This window comes from Bacidia gigantensis (assembly GCF_019456465.1).
Source record: "Bacidia gigantensis strain McMullin 20006 chromosome Unknown contig_125, whole genome shotgun sequence".
In the NCBI taxonomy this organism is placed as follows: Eukaryota; Fungi; Ascomycota; class Lecanoromycetes; order Lecanorales; family Ramalinaceae; genus Bacidia; species Bacidia gigantensis.
In genome coordinates, this window is record NW_025408591.1 from 584,988 (window position 1) to 604,482 (window position 19,495).

Consider the following 19,495-nt stretch of genomic DNA (forward strand, 5'->3'; position numbering starts at 1 on the left):
AACATGGATTTTTAGATAGCTGGCGATTCTACCAATTGCAATTGCTGGAAAATTCGTATCAAAGGCAAGGTATAGTTTGTGCTACGTGAGCGGATGTTGCGGTAAATATCTTGTCGAAAAGCGTAGGTGACTGGAGCGATACGAAAGAAGAGATGACTAATATCAGGGCTGCATGAAGAGGAGAAGTAAGTGGCAAGAGGTGAGTCTGTATTCTGTGCTATTACTGCTATCTATGCCGTTGCTGATATATGTGCATTGTTTTTCCACTACTTTGCTTATTAGCCCTCTGTTAAGGCGTGGCTATAGTGAGCTTTTGTCTGTTAACTTTGTACGTCCATCGGCTCTAAAGCCTCTACCATGCATCTCCGACGGCTGCGGAAGCATCTCCCCCATCAGGTCCCCACGCGGCAGGCTCCTCTTTCGCAGGAGCTTTGCCCTGCGCTCCGGCATTGCTACCAGAAGTAGCATCCACCCCCCAGCTACCACCAGTCTCGCCAGCAACCTTGACTCCTCCAGCCCCTTCAGTCTCTCCTTCTTCGTCGCTCTTGTCATCAAAGGTGAGGTCGCCTTCCGGGAGATAGGCCTGCAAGAAGTCTGGAATTTCGCTACCGGTCTCCATCAATGTCTTCGCTAGAGATTCCGCAAGATCCTCGTTACGTTCATTAAAGAACGAGGTTGCTTGACCTTGATTGCCGATTCGGGCAGTCCGCCCAATCCGGTGCACGTATTCATCGATCCCCCCATACTCAGAGCCCGGAAGGTCGTAATTGATCACATGCATCACATTTTTGATGTCGAGGCCTCTAGCTGATACGCCCGTCGCAATCAGAATAGGGGCTTTTCCGGTCTTGAATGCACGACTCGAACGTTGTCAATGATTGAGACCAGTTTGCCAAAGGCACGACTTACATAGCATCCTCGCGCTCAATTTGCGTACGATCCGAGTGAATAGAAGTTGTTGGCATAGCGAGATTGTACAAAAAATCGTCCAGAAAATCGGCTGCTTTCTTGTTGTTCACAAAGATGATTGTGCGGGCAGGCTCCAGAGAGAGCAGAAGATCGTACACAGCCTGACGTTTTGCACTCTCTTCAACCATGATTACCTGGAAGATGAGTGTAAGCAGAAGTAAGACATTGATAGAGATATCGTACAGTCTGATTTATATTCTTGTGACTTGAGCCGGCACGCCCGACTCGAACACGGACGTGGTCTTTCGCCATGTAGTCTTTGGCTAAGGCGCGCGCCTCTTTAGGGAAGGTAGCCGAGAACATACAATAGATATGGTCGTCATCTGTATTGCTGTCTAATCCAATGTAAGTTCCGAGATGCATGAAAAGTGAAGATGTATCTCACCGGCTCCGAGAAGCATATCCATCTCAGTCTGCCAGTCCGGGCTGATTAACTCATCGGCTTCATCGATGATGTGGTACCTGCATCTGGCATCAATAGGCTGCATGTGTGTCAGGAAATATTAGACCCACTTGACACGACTCAAGGAAAGCAGATTTCCACGCTGGAGAAAATCCATCATTCTCCCTTAGGATTGAAGTCAACAATGATTTTGAGGCTAGAAGAAAGAGCCTAGAGGTCTTACCTGGAGTTCCAATCAGAACATCGCACCCCTTACGCAGGTCATCCATCTGATCGACCGTGGGTGCGCCTCCATAACACACACAAGGTCGAAGCATGGTTCTATAGCAGAGCTTACGCGCCTCGTCGAAAATTTGAGCTGCGAGCTCACGGGTCGGCACAATAATCAAAACCAAGGGCTCTGCACGGACTGATTGGTCCCGTGTCCAGCCTTGAGCCGTATTTGGACGAGGTGCTGCGAGCTTTTTTACCTTGCCCATGAGCTTGGATAGTACCGGAATGAGGTACGCCGCTGTCTTCCCACTCCCTGATAGGGTAAGCGTGCTTCTTACTTTACATTGAACAGCCTTACCTGTTTGTGCAATGCCTATAACGTCATAGTTTTGAATGACTGCTGGGATGACATATGCTTGAATGGGTGTCGGAAATTCATACCCACAGAGCTCGACGTTACGGAGCATCACAGGATGCAGGCCGGCATCCTCGAACTATCAATCCGTCAGTTGACATCCATGTCGAGGAAAAGAATGATTCACCTTCTTGACTGGTGCAATCTTCTCCTTACTCTCGCAGGTGACTGGAATATTGGCAAGACTCCATTGTTAACACGCAGTCTAGACGACTTCGACGGATGGGGAACTTACTTCTCGTAATCCTGGCCCTTCCTCATGGTCAAGTCATTCTTGAAGAGAATCTGCTCCAGCTTCTCATGAACAGGTCCTACGTCACCATATTCATCATTCCACTCATATTTCTGAGCATTCGCAGCCCAAATCGGGTTAGGGCCAGATCCTGGCTCCTGTTTCTGCTGAGCAGCATTGAAATGCTCATAATCGAAAGCTGTAGGCTCGGCCCATCCTTGCTCGCGGGCCTTTTGAGCCGCTTCAGCGTTGATTTGAGTTTTGCCGAGAGAATCGGTCACTTCCTTCACGGTGGCGTCCTCGCCGCCCCAGGTTTCAGCCATCTTGAAGGTGCTATTGGGATGACAGCTGTAAGTAGGGAATAACGTGCAAGAGGCGAGTGATGACAGCAGCTTGCAAAGGGAAGTCTGTTGCAAAATGCGGGGTGTTGGGGTGAGAAGTCAGACTGAGGTGAAGTGTTGGAATTTCGGCCGCAGACTTGAGAGGTCACTTACTTGTTGGAGTCCTTCGCAGACTCACGATCACGATAGTCTAGTGTTGATCACCAGAAGTGGATGATGAGGGACGCAGGAACGAAGAATTGGAGATGGACTTGGTGGTTGAGAAGGAGAGAAAGTTAAGGAAGGAAAGACCTCACAACACAGGGAATCCGAGTTTGGACGCTAGCGTCGAGATGTCAATTCACTGTTTTCGGCGTGTCGTGTTCACCACACCAATCATGTATTGCCAACATAAGTGCATGGAAACAAGTGTTTAGTTGATTCCAGGATACCTTGGGCTCCCAGGTTTAGGAGCAAATCCCAATTTGAATCACATAATTTCTACCTTTCGAACATGAGGTAAAAGACATTAGCAAAATGAAAGCCTTTTGATCCATGTGCTCGTCCTTTTTGTACCGCTTTCAGGGTGAATTGTCGCTTTTGCATCCTCCAAACATAACCTCTGTCTCGTTCTGATTGTTACTTGCCGTCACTCTTCTCATGTTTAGGGAGCTCGCTCGCGACGGCAAGAAGGCTCGCGAAGCGCTTTCAACGCCCAGACTGTCAATCAATATGAACCTGCGTCTCTGACTTGTCATGTGTTGATGATCATCTAGAGCCGCCATCTACCTCTTTGCTGTTCCAAAGGCCCTCAGAAGCTCCATATTTCTCGTCCAGGTTTGGGAGTCAAGATATTTAGGCTGCCAGAGCCTTACTAGGTCACGTACTTCAAGATTGTACGAGTAAGACTAGACTCAATCAATATCTTCTCCTCAGAAGCTCAATCTCTTTCCTGTAACAATAACATGAGGAGCAGAGTGTGTGAAGCTGCTCACGGTGAGATTAGTTCTCGAACATACCCTCGACACCTTGACATTACCTGAAGTACTGTACTCAACCGAAAAACCTGCAGAAGCACCCCTCGAAGGTAAGTCAGGAGAAGTGGATTAGTTCAATCACGAGGATTATTGCAAGAGAGAAAGTGGCTGGGTATGTAGGCCAAACGTAGAGGAAGGGTATCAGTCAGTCAAAATACTTACTAGTCTAATATTCGCCTTTCGCCGGAATTTTTTCGCATATGGCAACTGATCGCTGAGCAAGAATACACTATACACGGGCTGTGAAGCTATCAACGTGATAGCCATGCGGGAGCTGATAGACGCTACCGTTGCAAAGCCCAAGAGTTTATCCAACATCCATTAGACTGAACATTATTTCAGCCAAATCTCCATTCCCCTTCTAAGAGCCATCCAAAGCTTCCACCCTGGCTTTGCTCTCTCCTCTTTTGCCCCGCCTTCCTAGGCATCTCCCTGACTCTTTCATACGACCTCTGTCCCAGCACCTGCTCCTCCGGAAACCAATTCCCATGCAAGCCATATGGCACTCTCTGCGGTAAATGCACCTTCGCAATTACTGTTTGCAAGTCCTTTGCATCAATGATCCACAACTCGCTCTTCGCATCAAGCAAACACTCTCCGTCCTCCCCGAGCTGACTTTCGTCAAATACATAACTCAAGATCCATCCGTCATCCTCGCTGATCCCATTTCCTCGAGGCACAAAACGCGATTCTTGTGCATACCAGCCTTGTGGCATTTCAAACACTTGGATGGGGTCGTGTGGGTCTTTACTTCTGATTATCTCCGATAGGCTCCTTGTATCAACGCAACCTTTGATTTGCTGGGGTGGGTTGCGCTTCCCGCATTCGATCAGCGTTTCTACATCGACTTTGACGAGCGAATTTATCTTGACTGCGCGCCCGAGCGCTGAGCCGAAGGACTGATCGGAGACGGAGCAGCCGTAAATGTACTTTGCCGGGGACATGGAGTGAGAATCTCTGAGGGACGGAAACTCAAATGGGATGGCGGAGAGCGCCCATTGGTGGACGATATGGTTCTCATCAGATTTTTTGTATTTTTGGGGGAGGGTAAATTGGTAGTAGTAAAGGCGGCATTGCTCCTCTTCGTGCTGGTCGGGGGGAGCTTTTTGGGTGGGTATTGGAGCTGCAAGGTCGCCCGCTGAGAACACGAGAGAGGCGGACGTTAGGCGGCAGGCTAGCATGTTGACAATTGTTGTGTTCAGTGGAACGGTGTCGATGTCATTAGCATGTGAATCCCATGAGTTGGCGGTGTGAAAAATACAACAGGAATTGGTCTCGAACCAGCGGATTTCTTCTGGCTTGTAACGTGGGAAAACTCCGAAACGTGCGCGACTGCTTGGATCGTAAGCAACGACTGGCTTGTTTTTTGCGAGGTTGACGGGGTCGAGTGAGAGAGGGAGGTCCAAAATTATTGTATGCCTTCTGCTGACGCCGAAATCGTGCATCAGCTTTGGGGAAGCTATCCCTGGTACAGGCTGATTTAGCAGTGAAGCTCGTCTTGTAGCCCCGGTCTCTTGGCTTGCAACATCTTTTGATAAAGAGCGAACAATCGAGTAATTGATGTATGGTGGAATGAATGTAGAGTGATACAAAAGCAAGTCTTGGTTGTTAGGATCTACTCTCGGATGGGCGGTCGTCCATTCCCTCATAAAACTAGTCAGTCCGCTTCCACCGAAGCCTGACAATTTGTCTTTGAATCCCTCTCCTTCACTGTAATGCCCGTTGAACCAGCCAATGGTATCCAAGCTGGGTAATGCTACTCGCATAGGCGGCCCGCTTTCACAAGTAGCTAAAGCTCTGCCATCGTGAAAGAGCACGGCAGTGTTCGCAACACTGATCTTCGTAATTGCTTGCTCAGAGCAAGGAAGATGTGTGAGAATCACTAGCAGAATGGTCCGCAGAATACGAAGTATGATGGTCAGAAGAGAAGTCAGGGGGTTCACGAGAGTTGCAATACTAGGCAAGATTGGCGTTCGCAAAGACGCATTGGTCTTTGACGCAAGATAGACATCAGTCAGAATATACTGGTTGACGAATTCAGGTTCGATATCCCCTTTCTCAGACCTTCGAAATGACACACCACTGAGCATACCGTCGCCATCGAACCAGTGGGCATCTCGCCCAAGCGCTTCGTTGGTCACCGGATTACCCCCATTACGAACATACTCACCGCCGGCGAGCTCCTCTGGAAGTGTGCCAGAGCTGCTGCACGGCGTAAGGGGTAGGGTTTTGTGAATTGGCGCAAAGTTTCCAGACAGATAGCTGCGTCAGTCAGCCTACGGACTTGTTCGGCCAGGGTATCTCTTACGGGTGCAAGCGCTGATGTTGTCGCCGTTTAGGCACTTCCTTCAAGATCATGTTGGTGTCCCTCGCCGCCATAGATCTACTCGTCGACAAGCCATTTCGTGCAACCTTTAGCGATACCGCCGTCCCTTGGGGCAAATTGAATGACTTTAGCAGACACTAGTCGCCATCATCTTACATAGACAGTTTCTTATGACGAGTGCACCAGGGCAAGCGCGAGATTGCAGTGGAGACACTTCTATTTTTCACCCTCCAGCTTTCGCCTGATCGTACGCTCTGCTGCGTTCCAATACGATGCAGCAACAGCAACTACTCCGAGCAAGAAGCGTGATGTCAAGTGCAGGCATCCTCGGCAGGAGATGAAAATAGCCCTAGAACTAAAGCCCTGTCGATTTGGTCCCCCTGCCGCTTTAACGACGCAGGTGCCGCCCCCAGACTTTCCCCTGCGGGATCCGTGCATGACTGTCGTAATTGTTGATTTCCGTCTACCATGACGATACCCCTAGAGTACTCGTTCACACAACAGTCGCCCCCCTTAGCCGCTACGATTGATTGTTGAGCTTCAATGCAGTTGCAGTGGATGAATACACCCTCCGAAGTATACCATACTCTCGACTGTCGAGCTTTACAATAATCTCGGCTGGCCCCCATCGTGAAGCCCCGCAGCGCCAATATATAGCTTCCTAGGCCGAGCGAAGCTTTCCCCGCCTCTGCCAACTTCTACGTTTGGAGGCTAGGAGCTCTCACCACAAAGTACAGCCATGACTCTGACTTCCATATACCATATATGAGTAGAGACATGGGATTTGACTATGCCTTCGTCCACCTCAAATACAATGTGCCGCCCGCCTTGGTGCTGTCTTTCCTCTATGCACCGCTCTCGACCCCCCTCGGCTTGTACAAAGTCTTGTTCCTCATAATCGTCGCCGTCGTCTCTACCACACCATGGGATTCCTACTTAATTCACTCTCATATATGGAGCTATCCACCAAACGCAGTTCTTGGACCCACGCTCTTCAGGATTCCCATGGAAGAGGTCCTCTTTTTCGTCATACAGACCTACAATACCTCACTACTCTACCTACTGCTGAGCAAACCAACCTTTCATCCTGTATATATTCGGGGGAAGAAGCTTCTGCATGACAGCAAAAGAATACGGCAATGGCGATGGATAGGATCTTTGGGCATCATGGGTACCATTGTGGCAGGTTCCATTCTGGTTGCAAAAGGCGGCCATGGCCTTTATTTGGGCCTGATAATCATCTGGGCTGGTCCCTTCATTCTATTGCTGTGGTCAGTCTGTTTACAATCTCGGAAGACCCCTGTGTGACTAACGTGACCTGGTAGGAATCTTGCGTATCAATTTGTTATTGGCCTACCAATATCTAATACTTTCATACCAATTGCTATCCCCACGATTTACCTTTGGGCCGTCGATACTTTGGCCCTGAGACGAGGCACATGGACAATTGAATCCGGCACCAAGCTGGGACTTTGCCTTTGGGAGGGGCTTGAGATTGAAGAAGCAATCTTTTTCTTGCTCACAAATGTACTCATCATACTTGGGCTGGTAGCCTTTGACAATGCCTTCGCCGTCCTACAAACTTTCCCACATATATTCCCATCACTACCATCTATTCCTTCGCCATTTCTCCTCGTGGAAGCTTTGATCACTTCGACTCAGGCGTACGACGAACGGAGAATAGAAGCTCTGCAACAAGCGCTCGCACGGCTTAAGGCCAAGAGCAGAAGCTTCTACCTTGCAAGCAGTGTCTTTCAGGGACGGCTGCGGGTAGATTTGATCCTACTGTATTCCTTTTGTCGGGTGGCGGACGACTTGATCGACGAAGCTAGATCAGTAGAGGAAGCAAGAGAATGGATCAGCAAACTTCGTAGCTATCTGGACTCCAGGTACGATAATGGCACCAGACGGAAGAGTAATCCTCTGCATGACCCCATTGGCATTGCGTTTCCTGCAGAGGCGCAAGCAGCTCTGCGATATTTGCCAACGGAATATCTGTCTCCGGCGCCACTTTATGATCTACTCAGAGGATTCGAGACGGACCTAAACTTCGCCTCTTCTTCGGCTCCTTTTCCGATTCGAGACGAGGACAGTCTCAATGAATATGGAGCTCAAGTTGCAGGTACAGTCGCAGAATCGTGTTTGGAGCTTGTGTATCATCATACTCAACTCCAGACGCAAAGCTCGCAGAAATCTCGAATCCTCGAAGCTGGTCGTCAGATGGGGGTTGCGCTTCAATACGTCAATATAGCTCGAGATATAGCTGTGGACGCAGTCAACAAACGGGTATATCTCCCAACCTCTTGGCTCAAGGAAGAGGACCTTCTGCCAGAGAGTATACTTAGTGATCCCTACCAACCTACAGTCGAACGAGTGAGGCAGCGCTTGTTAGACAGAGCGATGGCTATCTACGAGCCAGCCAAGTCCGCAATCGAGGAGCTGCCAGCAGAAGCTCGAGCCCCAATGCGAGTTGCAGTTGAAAGCTACGTTGAAATTGGGCGAGTGCTCAGAACGCCGAATTACAGAGTCAAGGCTGGACGAGCTACAGTACCCAAACTGAGAAGGCTTCGAGTCGCGTGGAAGGCGTTAGGGCAGTAATGGTTTGACATGGCTGTATATGCTGATTTTTGCATTGCGTTAAGATACCACTCTGTTCAATCTGAGTTGAGTTTTGTAAATACCCCAATAGCTAACGAATGTACATCCAATATATCACAACATAGCAGAGTCTGCACTGAGGACAACTCGGAACAATTTCATGAAGTTCTACCACTTGCGCTCTCTAGATGGGTTTCTAGATTGATGGCTGGCTAGTACTAGAGCATTTGTGTACCTCTGGGGACATGTTAGCGTAATCGATGGTGCCGTAGTTTTGAGCCCTACCTACAGAACACATGCACTATCGTCATGAACTTTCCTTTTCCCCACCAGCGACCTTATACTACGCGATTCTACAATGACAAGTGAGAAACCGAGTCGAAAGACTGCAATCATAGTGGGTGAGCCTTTTCTTTGCATTGCAAAGTCTCTTGTTGCGAATAGCATCTGATCGTTCACTCACGCAGGTGCTGGCATTGGAGGGGTCTCGTCTGCAGCTCTACTTGCAAAGGCTGGCTTTGACGTGACAGTCTTCGAGAAGAACAGCTATACGGGTGGTCGCTGCTCTTTACTTCATCATGATGGCTATCGGTTCGACCAGGGACCTTCCCTCCTCCTTCTGCCCCATATCTTCCACTCTATCTTCGAAGATCTAGGTACATCCTTAGAAGGCGAAGGAGTAGAGCTGCTCAAATGCGAGCCCAACTACAACGTCTGGTTCCATGATGGAGAAAAATTTGAGCTATCGACAGATGTGGCCCGCATGAAGCAGGAGATCGAGAGATGGGAAGGGAAAGATGGCTTCTCTCGATACCTCGACTTTCTTCGTGAGGCACACGAGCACTACGAACTCAGCGTCACTCATGTACTGAAGAAGAACTTTACATCACTAATGTCCATGATAAGGCCAACGTTTCTGCGGCACCTGCGCGCATTACATCCGTTTGAGAGTATTTACTCCAGAGCGTCAAAATACTTCTGGACGGAGAGGCTGAGAAGAGTATTCACGTTCGGCAGCATGTACATGGGCATGTCGCCCTTCGACGCACCTGGAACGTACTCATTACTGCAGTATACAGAATTGTCCGAAGGAATATGGTATCCGAGAGGAGGCTTTCATAAAGTCGTAGAGGCACTAGAGATGATCGGCGTGCGATTCGGTGTCAAATACCGTCTATCGACACCAGTGTCTTCCATACTTCTCTCAGAGGATCGAAAGACAGCACGTGGGGTCGTACTTCCGTCAGGTCAAACTGTTACAGCAGACGTCGTGATCATCAATGCTGACCTTGTATACGCGTACAACAGTCTCCTTCCACCATCCCCGACTGCGAAATCTCTCAAAGCCCGACCAGCAAGCTGTAGCTCCATCTCCTTTTACTGGGCCATGAATCGCCAGATCCCCGAGCTTACGGCTCATAACATATTCCTCGCCGAGCATTATCGTGAGAGCTTCGACGACATCTTCAAGAAGCATCTGATTCCGGAAGAGCCAAGTTTCTACGTCAACGTGCCTTCTAGAATCGATCCAATCGCTGCACCGGAGGGAAAAGATTCCATCGTTGTCTTAGTCCCTGTTGGCCACTTGCTTGATGAGGAGGAGGGTAGGGGACTAGATGTGCGAAGCAAGCAGGACTGGGAGCACATGATAAACATTGCCCGAAAGACAGTTTTTGCCACGATTGAAACCCGAACAGGTGCGTCAAATCTACAGTCATCGCTAGTCAAGGAGATTGTCAACACCCCGCAAAGCTGGCAAGACAGCTTGAATCTTGACAAAGGGGCAATTTTGGGACTCAGTCACAGCTTCTTCAACGTGCTCAGCTTCAGGCCCCGTACACAGCATCCAAGCATCTCACGACTGCACTTCGTCGGGGCGAGCACTCATCCTGGTACTGGTGTACCAATATGCCTCGCTGGCAGCAAATTGGTGACTGAACAAGTTCTAGAATACTTCGGTACGGTAAAGCCCTGGAAGAAACAGGCCACTGTGCAGAGTGCAAAGGCCATTGACAAGTTACATGTTCTGCCTTTATTCTCAAATGTTCATATTGGTATACTAATTTTATTGCTGGTTGTCCTTGTCCAGCTCTACAACGCGATGCGGCAGCAGTCTGACTTAGCCATATAAGTCTAATATAATGAAGCAGCAATGTATGGAGCACGACGCTTGTGTTATGAACTATAGGAATGCCCTGAGATGTACTCCAAACATGATGCAGATGTCAGGGTTCTAGAATTTTTGAACGTATTTCAGACGATACTCTTGGGGAAAGTTCTCGGGTTGTTTGTACATAAAGATTTTGAACCCATACAGAAGTAGTAAACGGGGGCCCCGCCCAAGCCTGAAGTTCCCCCCGACCACAAAGCAGCAAGTTGTAGAATTCGATCATGCTCACAAGGGACAGATCGAGCATCAAAATGTGTCTCGTCCCACGCCAACGCGATTGGGGCTGGTACGGACCGGCTGGTGCTGTCAAGTCTCTGGGCATCAGATTTGCACTAGCAGCTTGTCATGAGGATGATCATGTGCAGACTCTTGCTATCTTTCTAGGCAGAACCAGACACTTGGGAGCGGGGAAATGCATGTGATATTCCAAAAGAACAACAACAACTGCACATACTAGTGAGCCAAGAGAAGGATGGAATCATCCTAGGACTTGCCTGCCCGGCTCCGCAAAAATCCCAACGTTCTCAAACGAACTTGGAGTGGCTGGAGAGAGCAAATGGCCAATCTGGTCCCTCCAATCAGTCCGGAGACTGCCTCCAAAAGCCACGGAGGCGTCAGCAAAGCCTTATCAAGCACAAAGCAGCGCCAGATCGAAGTGTGGGGAGCATCTGTCCAATCTCAGGGTCAAGATTGAGCCCAGTGCTAGCCTACTGGCGGCAGGCCGGCTCCAGCACTATGCAGAGACTATGCATCAAAAGGTCATAGCTCCAGCACATGTACAGGGATACTCTCGTCCAGATTCCCATTGAGAAAAGCTTAGTCACTAGTTCGAGCTCGGCAGTGTCTAGTGGTCTTAGTCTGGACATTCTTTTTGGTGATTTCATCATACATTCAAGGCGAGCAGAAAATTTGATGAAGCGACCCCAGACGTTGGCACGCAACCGCCGTGTCAAATTGTAAGGCAAAAGCGGCAGCAGATCCTGCACTGCTTGACTTTCATGGAATTCTTGTCCGGAAAACAGCGGGACAGTTTCATCATGATCCAACTGGTCTTGCAAGTGGTGGCAACGGATCACTATGCCGTTATTGTTTGCAGTCTGTAGAGGCTGACAAACGGCAGCCAAAAGTGATGCAAAGCCCAGAGTCATGCCTGGGGAGGAAGGAATTATGTCATCTGCTCAATTGTCAATTGCCGTAGCAATCTGTAGCTTCATCGTCATCACACGCTAGGGACTGATTTAACATAACCCACTTGCCCTTCCATGCCTTTTTTTCTCTGCAATCTTGTCTGTGGCTACCCTTTCTGACTTCACTTTCTACCGGAAAAATGGCACTCTTTCCTCGTAAGAACGATGCTATCCACGCCAATGGCGACCACATGGTCAATGGCGGCACTTCCGACATTGCCATCACGGCCCGCGGTTCTGATTGGTATTGGGTATGTTGTGTAGCAGCTCGCTCGTCAGTTTAAGTGAACCCTCGTTGACGAACACTGATAGACTGTATGTGCTGTGATGTTTGTGAGCACAATGGTCATAGTCGTGAGTACTCGGTCGTTCGCATAAAATGTACCTCATATTGAGCCATAGCACTAGGGCCTTTCCTTCACGAAGCCACGCAATCATCGAATTTTCCACTACATCACCGCAGCGATTACCATGGTCGCCGCCATCGCATACTTTACCATGGGCGCAGATCTTGGCGAAACCGGCATCAAAGTCGAATTCATGAGGAACAACCCAAAAGTCCATGGCACAACTCGTGAGATCTTCTATGTTCGATACATTGACTGGTTCGTGTTGAGTGTAGCATAAGTCTTTTGAGGATGCTGACCAGTATGTTTTAGGGTGATCACGACACCTTTGCTTTTAATGGATCTGCTTTTGACTGCCGCCTTGCCGTGGCCTACTGTCATGTATACCATTCTTATCAATGAGATTATGGTGATCACAGGATTGATTGGCGCCCTCGTCACTTCTAGCTACAAGGTATCTGCTCTCCACCATTCCCCTTGTCTGGCTTGTACTCACAAACGTTCGTAGTGGGGTTACTTCGTTTTCGGTTGCTTTGCCTTCCTTTGGGTCGCCTGGACCGTCACCTGGACCGCACGTAAGCACGCAAACGCTCTCGGCGCCGACATTGGTCGCACGTATTTGATCTGTGGTGTCTGGACCATTTTCCTGTGGTTCCTCTATCCGATCGCCTGGGGCTTGTCCGAGGGAGGCAACGTTATTGCTCCAGACTCTGAAGCCGTCTTCTACGGCATCCTTGATATTTTGGCGAAGCCAGTCTTTGGCGCCCTTCTCCTCTGGGGCCACAAAGATATCGATCCAGCTCGCTTGGGTTTGAATATCAAAGATTATCTTGAAGATCCTACTTCCGCCACCAATGGTGACAAAGTCGGTGCAACAGGAGCGGTCGATGCCTAAGCAGCGTTGGGAGACCTAATCCAACAAATCGTAAGTCTTGAATGAGTTATATGCGCCACTCAATATTGTCGTCAGCTACTTGAGCGCATTTTCTCAGCCTAGTCTGGGTATAAAGGACAAACCGCATTCTTTGATAGCGTATGATTCGACGATACCACATATAGCGTAATAGTCTTGTTGAAATAATGAAATTTTGCAGATCATTGAATCACTCTATATTCACCTCAGGTTCGAATTTACCCTTGTATTGTTTGACCATGCGTGAAGCATATCCCCAAACTCGATTACCCCCCCCTAATGGTAGTAAGTCTGCATGAAATGATTTCTCGCTGTGCAAGCAATTGCATGTTTATGACTGGTCGTCGAACAGAGAGGCAAAGCATCTTCATCAGAAGACGCAGTTATACAACACAGTGACCTCACGACATTACATTGGGATCTCATCAAGATACAGAAATCGCATGACGATGATCGAATGGGGTGGAAGCTATGTCTGAACTTTTGCAATTATGAGTCTCAAGACCCAATATAATTCAGGATGTGCTTCAACAAAACATGGACGTTATTCAAAACAGAGAAAGCCATCTCTTCGTTTCCGGCTTCCCGATTGTGCCTCTTAAGGGAACGCCAGTTAGCGCAGGACATACCTTGATCAACTTAGAGGTCGAGAATATGCTAGAAGTTATCATTCAGCGAGCAAATGTCTTCGGGAGTAGCGCTACCGGCCCGGTATCGATTCTAAGCTACAGTGCTTGGTCTCAGTAATCCGAGACCTGGGCGACAGTGTTACTACTAGAAACGGCACGAGACGAAGCAGAACGGGAGTTGCGGAATACGGGATTCATGTGTTCTCGTAATGGCGGTATTTTCGGGGATTCAAAGGGGATGTTGGGCATCAAAGCCATGTTTCAGCATTAGATAGCAAATGTCACAATTTCAATCATATTACAGAGAGCTGACAAGTCACATATCATACACACGACATCATTAGAATAATGTAAAATGGGCAGTTCCAACTTCCTTGACCTTTTAAGATTGGCACGGCACCAGACGGGCCAGTGAACAGCCAACCCCCGTACTTACTTGTCGAGGTTAACCATAAGAACCATAACTCATAGTTCTAAGCAAAGTCTGACAAGGCTCAAGGCACAGGGGTAGCACGTGTCAACATGGGTCTTGATAGGTAGTCGACTGTGCCGCACGAATCATGGTCGCCAGCAAATCGCCCGATGAGAGCTACTGATGTAGAGATGGCCAACATCCAGCGCCAACGCAGTCGATCATCCAGGCCCTTATTTTGGGCACTCGATACCATCATCTGGTGTGTGACTTGTCCATGTTGATTGCACCTCTAACATAAGAAGCCCACATGGACTGATGCATTGTGTCCGCTCGTGCGGCAGCAACGACATTCCTCACCGCTTCACCGGCTGCTGATGGCGGGCACCCCGAAGGGTTCCATCCACAACCATTTAGCATCTGTTCCTGCGCCAGTCGCCAAAGCCGGTGATAATAATGATACCTACCGCATGATGGTGCTTCGCTTTGAAGAGCCGGAGGAGGATGTCGACCGGCATTACATACAGAGAGCGCTTGAGCTGGGCATCAATCTTCCAGAAGAATCCAAGACATCGCTCGAACTAGTTGGGAAAGATGTCGCTGCTCTTGATATAGCATCAGCTGCACCTGTACCGGTCATTCCGACTCCAATTGATGCACGGAAGTCTCGATCTATCAATGCACCGTCGGACAGCTCTGTTGATTCGAAAGGACACCGAAAGACTCCATCCCTTGCTGCGACTTCCTCAATCACTTCTACATCTGCGCCGTCAAGTGCCTCTGCCGTCTCAAATAAATCGAATTACGTAAAATTCAAGAGAGGCATCAAGCGCTTTTCCACCATCCGTAGCAAGCGGAAATCTCTTGCAACCCAGTCGCAACCTTCCGCACCAGAACTGCCGCTGCGACCCCCACCAGCAACGCGGTCTCTCCGCCCTGAAATATCTCCTCGCTCCAACACCGCCGATTATGTGCCAACCCTATCCCGAATCCAATCCCACACCGTTGCTTCTCCACCACTATCACCCACCGGCCGACCAACCGGCCGCAGGAAAGTCATCTCAATGCCTCTCGAAGCAGCTCCTCCGCCCCCCATGCTCCTCCCAACACACAGTCCGCCTCCGCCACCGGCATCATCTCCAGCCCCGCCACCTCCAAAATCTCCCCGCCGGCCTGAAAGACCGCTCACCCCTCCTCGCGAACGAGCACCCTCTCCCTCCGCCTTCGCGCGGTCACTCGTGCACCCGACTCTCAAGAAGCTGCGTACAACCCAGCTTCAAGAACAACTCCGTTTCATTTCTTTTCGGGCCTCCCAAACCCGCCTAATGCGCACGCGGCATCTCTCCCAAAAACGCGATCGCCTCTCCACCTACAAACTTGCCCAAACGTCCCTCGAAAGTCGACATGCCGAAGCCCTTGCCGATCTAGAGCACCGTCAATTGTCTGCTGAAGCAGATCTTGAGAAGACTTTGGAGAATGAAAGACAAGCATGTGATACTAGGCTGAAGCACATGCAGGCGTATTGCAATCCGCAGGAGAACATTGAACGCGGACTACCGGTCCGGCAAGTGACGAAAGATGACTATAGGATGTTGGAGCAGCAATACCATGTCCGCAGCGGAATGGAGAATCTGCACGCAGGAAGAATCAACGTGCTAAGAGAAAAGCAAGCCAAGCAAGTCGATCGGGTGGTGGATAAGCAGGAGAAAGAGGTGGGTAAACTAGGGGAGGAATTTGAGAGTGAGAATGAAGAGGTGGATAAGGATTGTGCGGAAGAGGAGAGACGCTTGGAGCAGGAATTTGTGGAGAGAAGGCAGCGATTGGTTGGGCGTTGGAGGATGACTGAGGCGATTGAACGAAGGACGCTGGAGCTGGAGAATGGACAGCTGTTTGCCCCATTACCGGAGATTGGGTGGGGAGATGATACGAGAGATGGGGAGGAGGCGGAGGGAGAGATTCGGAGGCTGATGAGGGAGAAAAGGATGAGTGTCGATCCGGAGAGCGGGGTTCTGATGGAGGAGGATCTGGAGGTGCCCCCTCTTGATACCAAGGGGGAGGATGCTACAAGTGGAGCTAGGTGGGAATTCGATGAAGCAAATGTGATATAAGATTTGCGTGTCCAGAGGGATAGGTTTTGTCAGAAATCTTGAAAAGATATTTACGGGCAATCTATATGGGTGGATATACCAATGGCGCTGGTGGCAGAATTTTGGGTGGCATAAGGGACTTCGCTTTGGCATAGCGGGCGCGTATATCAACAATAGCAGTGATACAAGTGAGATTCTTCGGTAGGACAGCATTGGATAAGACATCGAGGAAAGATATGATCATTAAAACGGCTTTTTCCACATTACATCTCTCCTTGCTTGTCGTCATCAAGAGGCCGCTCTCGACAGGGATTGTACTGTTGAACAGTAGGAAAAACGTCTATCCTACAAGAGCATAAAGTCTGCTCAGTCATGTACTTCAATTGCAGCGAGTGGAAGAAGCCGTGGGCGAAAATCCTTAATGGCGAAGTCTGGGAGTCCTTTCACGAGCAATATTGACCTGCAAGGTGCAAAGGCTGAATGAATTGATGGCTTCATAATATCTGCGAGTAGTTCTATATCTAGATACTATTCCACGCCTCAAGAGCGGTGGGCTCCTTACCTCGAAAACTGGCATGAAGGCATCCTCATGTCTCAAGGAGCATTGGAGAGGACGGCCCCAACCAACAGTCGATTGCCCTGGAAGACGAGACCGTCTCAATGGCCTCCCAAAGCTTTTTAGATCTGATACCCTGAGCAAATCACCCAGCCTTCGAGGTAACGTTTCTTGGGACGAGGTCGGAGACCAGGAGCAGCTTCATGGCGGATATTTTCCAGGCAATGGCGCAGTCAAAGTCTTAAATAGTACTGTCTTGAATTCTAACATGTACTGCTAAATCTTGACGGGAGGATTCGCTTCACTCCTTCCTGCTCGACTTGATCGGGCAAACAGATCCTGTGAAGCTACTTAGGGCTGTGACGCTCCACCCGTTAGAATTGGGTGATTTGTTTGGGTTTCAATTGGCCTTGCGAAGAAGATACTGATAAAATCATTAAAAATAAAATCATCCTCAATTATCGGCCTTTTCGTTTATGGCTCCACGCCGCTCGGGAAACTCACGGCTCTTCTTTACATTAGAAGCTTCGCATACGCAGTAGTCCCTGCGAAGTAGTTACCTATTAGAAGTTGCAATTTATCTCGAGTATTACGGTGAATTTAGCGGATCTCTTATTTCGTTCTTGGCCTCAAACCGCCTCACAGCCAAGCATGATGAGCATGAGAAACAATGGTCCTCGAAATTAGCGTCTTAGCAAGGTGATGGCTTGTTCTTACAGTTGGGAGCGGTCAATTGCACATATGAATAGGCAAAGATCAAGATGTGGCTGCCTGACTCTTCTTTGGCGCTGGGCTGTGCAGTGAAAAGTAGCCGCAGGAAATTTCCCTTCTGGGTTTGCTCAGAATATGACGCCGAGTCATGAATAAGCTGACATTATTGCGCGGTCTGCCATGGAGGTAGCCAAAACTTCCTCTGTCTATTGGTGACCGTCAGGATCTAGCTTCTCACAGCCTCTTTCGGGCTACTATGCACCCATCCATCATCTCAACGCCTATCAAAGTATTGGCCGCATAACGGGTCAGCATGAAGGGAGGTTGCAGATCCTTTGGAAAAACTATTGTGGCTAAGATGTGTTGTCAAGAGCAACCACGAGTAGAAGATTCCTTGACCAACAGAGCCGTATTGAGTATCGAAGGCATCTATTGCACCCACATTGGCGAGTAATGAACGTAATCACATAATCGTCACCTGAGACATATTGGAACAGAAATCGTGAGGAACTTCCAGCATTAGAATGGTATGCCTCTTGCGAATAGTGCCGAAGGAACGTGCTGTGGACAATTTGAATGACCTAGCAAGAACCCGCCCTTTAAATATGATAGATTAGAGCACCGTCATGATTTAGTCTTGTGAGAAGGAGGCCCTGCGGAATCGTATCAACGGTGATATTGAAGACGCAAAGCAGCGAGAATGTTGCGGTCAACAATTTTTCGAATTGTTTCGATTTTAGAAGAAGACAAACAGGTTGTTCATCATTTGATCGTCGTCTTGCTGAATGCAGGCCCCCCGTACCTTATGTATCGACCTCGACTTTCTACGAGTCTGCTCAGTCATTGAGGGTCTTCAAATCTTATGCGAGGAACACATATCTAACGAAGGCAACGGAGGACTCAAGGTCCGAGATATTGCGCGGCGATGAAGAGCTTGGCTATAGAAATTACGCCACCGTTCGAGTCACAGCTGTCTTCAAACACGGTGTACGAGTACGCAGTGTCAACCTCGGGAGTACAAGAGAGCAAGGGCAGATCAACATATAAAAGGGTCTTGTGGACGAAAGAGGCGGAGTCAAACTGCAGCCACTCACCAGCCACAATATTCCAGTTGCTTCTCCTTGCTCCCTGTTTCCCGTCTGCATGCACTTCGCACCAGCGACGGATCTCATGGTCTGTGCCGCAGCCTTCCGGGCCTTTGTGACACTGATGATCGTCCGGTAGACTGAAAGCCCAATATGCATAACTAATGCCAGTGCTTTCCCGCAGATATGGTTCAAGGTGGACACTGCGACCCTAATGAGGCTCAGAGGTCATCCCACATCGTGTTTGTCATTGCTCGGGAAGGGTACCCAAGACATCTCGGTCATCAAATTTGCTGTGCAGCGATTAGACAACCAGGCAGCCAAAGGAGCTGATGTTGGACCAGGGATGAGACCTAGAGGCCGTCAACGAGCAGGCCGAGCGAACAGGATCAAGAAGGGATTAGAAGTAGGGGCTGGATCTGAGAGTGCTTCCTGTCGCTGCAGAAACACGTCTCGTCGCAGGTGTAGCGCTTTGCTGTAGCTAGTGGAGAGCAGATATGTACAGCGCTTGGACAGAGGGAGAAGATGATGGGATTAGTGACGGATGCCATGCAACTAGAAGATCCGCCCGCTATCGATTGGACAGATCTGCCTGACCCCAAGGCGCTTGGTGTCTTCCAAGGCTGGCACGAGTCAGTGGCTGGCCGGTTATGTATGCGCAGCGTCAAACAAGAGGTCTCGTAGGCATAGCGTGAGAGGATTCCAGCAGCGAAGGGATTGGCATAGTCATTCCTGAGGGATTTAAGCATTTGTGGAGTCTTGTTGTGCAGAAGCCTATGAACGATTCCTCGGTCACTCCTGGAAATCAACGAGAAGGCGAGAGCGTGCACTGCCCGCAGCTAGCGCCGACATCAACGCCCCTTTGCTGTCTGCCCCAGACATTTG

At 49.3% G+C, this 19,495-nt stretch overlaps 7 protein-coding genes across 7 annotated transcripts; 5 read left to right on the forward strand and 2 right to left on the reverse strand.

Moving 5' to 3' along the window:
• Positions 1-352: 352 nt before the first annotated feature.
• KY384_000999 (uncharacterized protein) lies at positions 353-2,555 on the reverse strand (the record flags this gene model as incomplete). Its single annotated transcript, XM_044809531.1, has 6 exons — positions 353-860; positions 910-1,103; positions 1,153-1,304; positions 1,596-2,079; positions 2,128-2,185; positions 2,236-2,555. The coding sequence occupies 6 exons, from the start codon at positions 2,553-2,555 to the stop codon at positions 353-355; spliced, it is 1,716 nt and encodes a 571-aa protein (XP_044673438.1).
• A 1,372-nt stretch (positions 2,556-3,927) lies between these two features.
• On the reverse strand, positions 3,928-5,968 carry KY384_001000 (uncharacterized protein; the record flags this gene model as incomplete). Its single annotated transcript, XM_044809532.1, has 2 exons — positions 3,928-5,851; positions 5,898-5,968. 2 exons carry the CDS (start codon positions 5,966-5,968, stop codon positions 3,928-3,930), a joined length of 1,995 nt encoding a protein of 664 aa, XP_044673439.1.
• A 1,114-nt stretch (positions 5,969-7,082) lies between these two features.
• KY384_001001 (uncharacterized protein) lies at positions 7,083-8,513 on the forward strand (the record flags this gene model as incomplete). Its single annotated transcript, XM_044809533.1, has 2 exons — positions 7,083-7,186; positions 7,241-8,513. The coding sequence occupies 2 exons, from the start codon at positions 7,083-7,085 to the stop codon at positions 8,511-8,513; spliced, it is 1,377 nt and encodes a 458-aa protein (XP_044673440.1).
• Positions 8,514-8,871: 358 nt separating this feature from the next.
• PDH1_1 (ATP-binding cassette transporter CGR1) lies at positions 8,872-10,644 on the forward strand (the record flags this gene model as incomplete). Its single annotated transcript, XM_044809534.1, has 2 exons — positions 8,872-8,878; positions 8,981-10,644. The coding sequence occupies 2 exons, from the start codon at positions 8,872-8,874 to the stop codon at positions 10,642-10,644; spliced, it is 1,671 nt and encodes a 556-aa protein (XP_044673441.1).
• Positions 10,645-12,010: 1,366 nt separating this feature from the next.
• KY384_001003 (uncharacterized protein) lies at positions 12,011-13,112 on the forward strand (the record flags this gene model as incomplete). The annotated part of the gene is made up of 5 exons (XM_044809535.1): positions 12,011-12,121; positions 12,183-12,224; positions 12,279-12,475; positions 12,530-12,671; positions 12,726-13,112. 5 exons carry the CDS (start codon positions 12,011-12,013, stop codon positions 13,110-13,112), a joined length of 879 nt encoding a protein of 292 aa, XP_044673442.1.
• A 1,436-nt stretch (positions 13,113-14,548) lies between these two features.
• On the forward strand, positions 14,549-16,279 carry KY384_001004 (uncharacterized protein; the record flags this gene model as incomplete). The annotated part of the gene is made up of 1 exon (XM_044809536.1): positions 14,549-16,279. The coding sequence occupies one exon, from the start codon at positions 14,549-14,551 to the stop codon at positions 16,277-16,279; it is 1,731 nt and encodes a 576-aa protein (XP_044673443.1).
• Positions 16,280-18,796: 2,517 nt separating this feature from the next.
• KY384_001005 (uncharacterized protein) lies at positions 18,797-19,294 on the forward strand (the record flags this gene model as incomplete). The annotated part of the gene is made up of 2 exons (XM_044809537.1): positions 18,797-18,837; positions 19,096-19,294. The coding sequence occupies 2 exons, from the start codon at positions 18,797-18,799 to the stop codon at positions 19,292-19,294; spliced, it is 240 nt and encodes a 79-aa protein (XP_044673444.1).
• Positions 19,295-19,495: the final 201 nt, after the last annotated feature.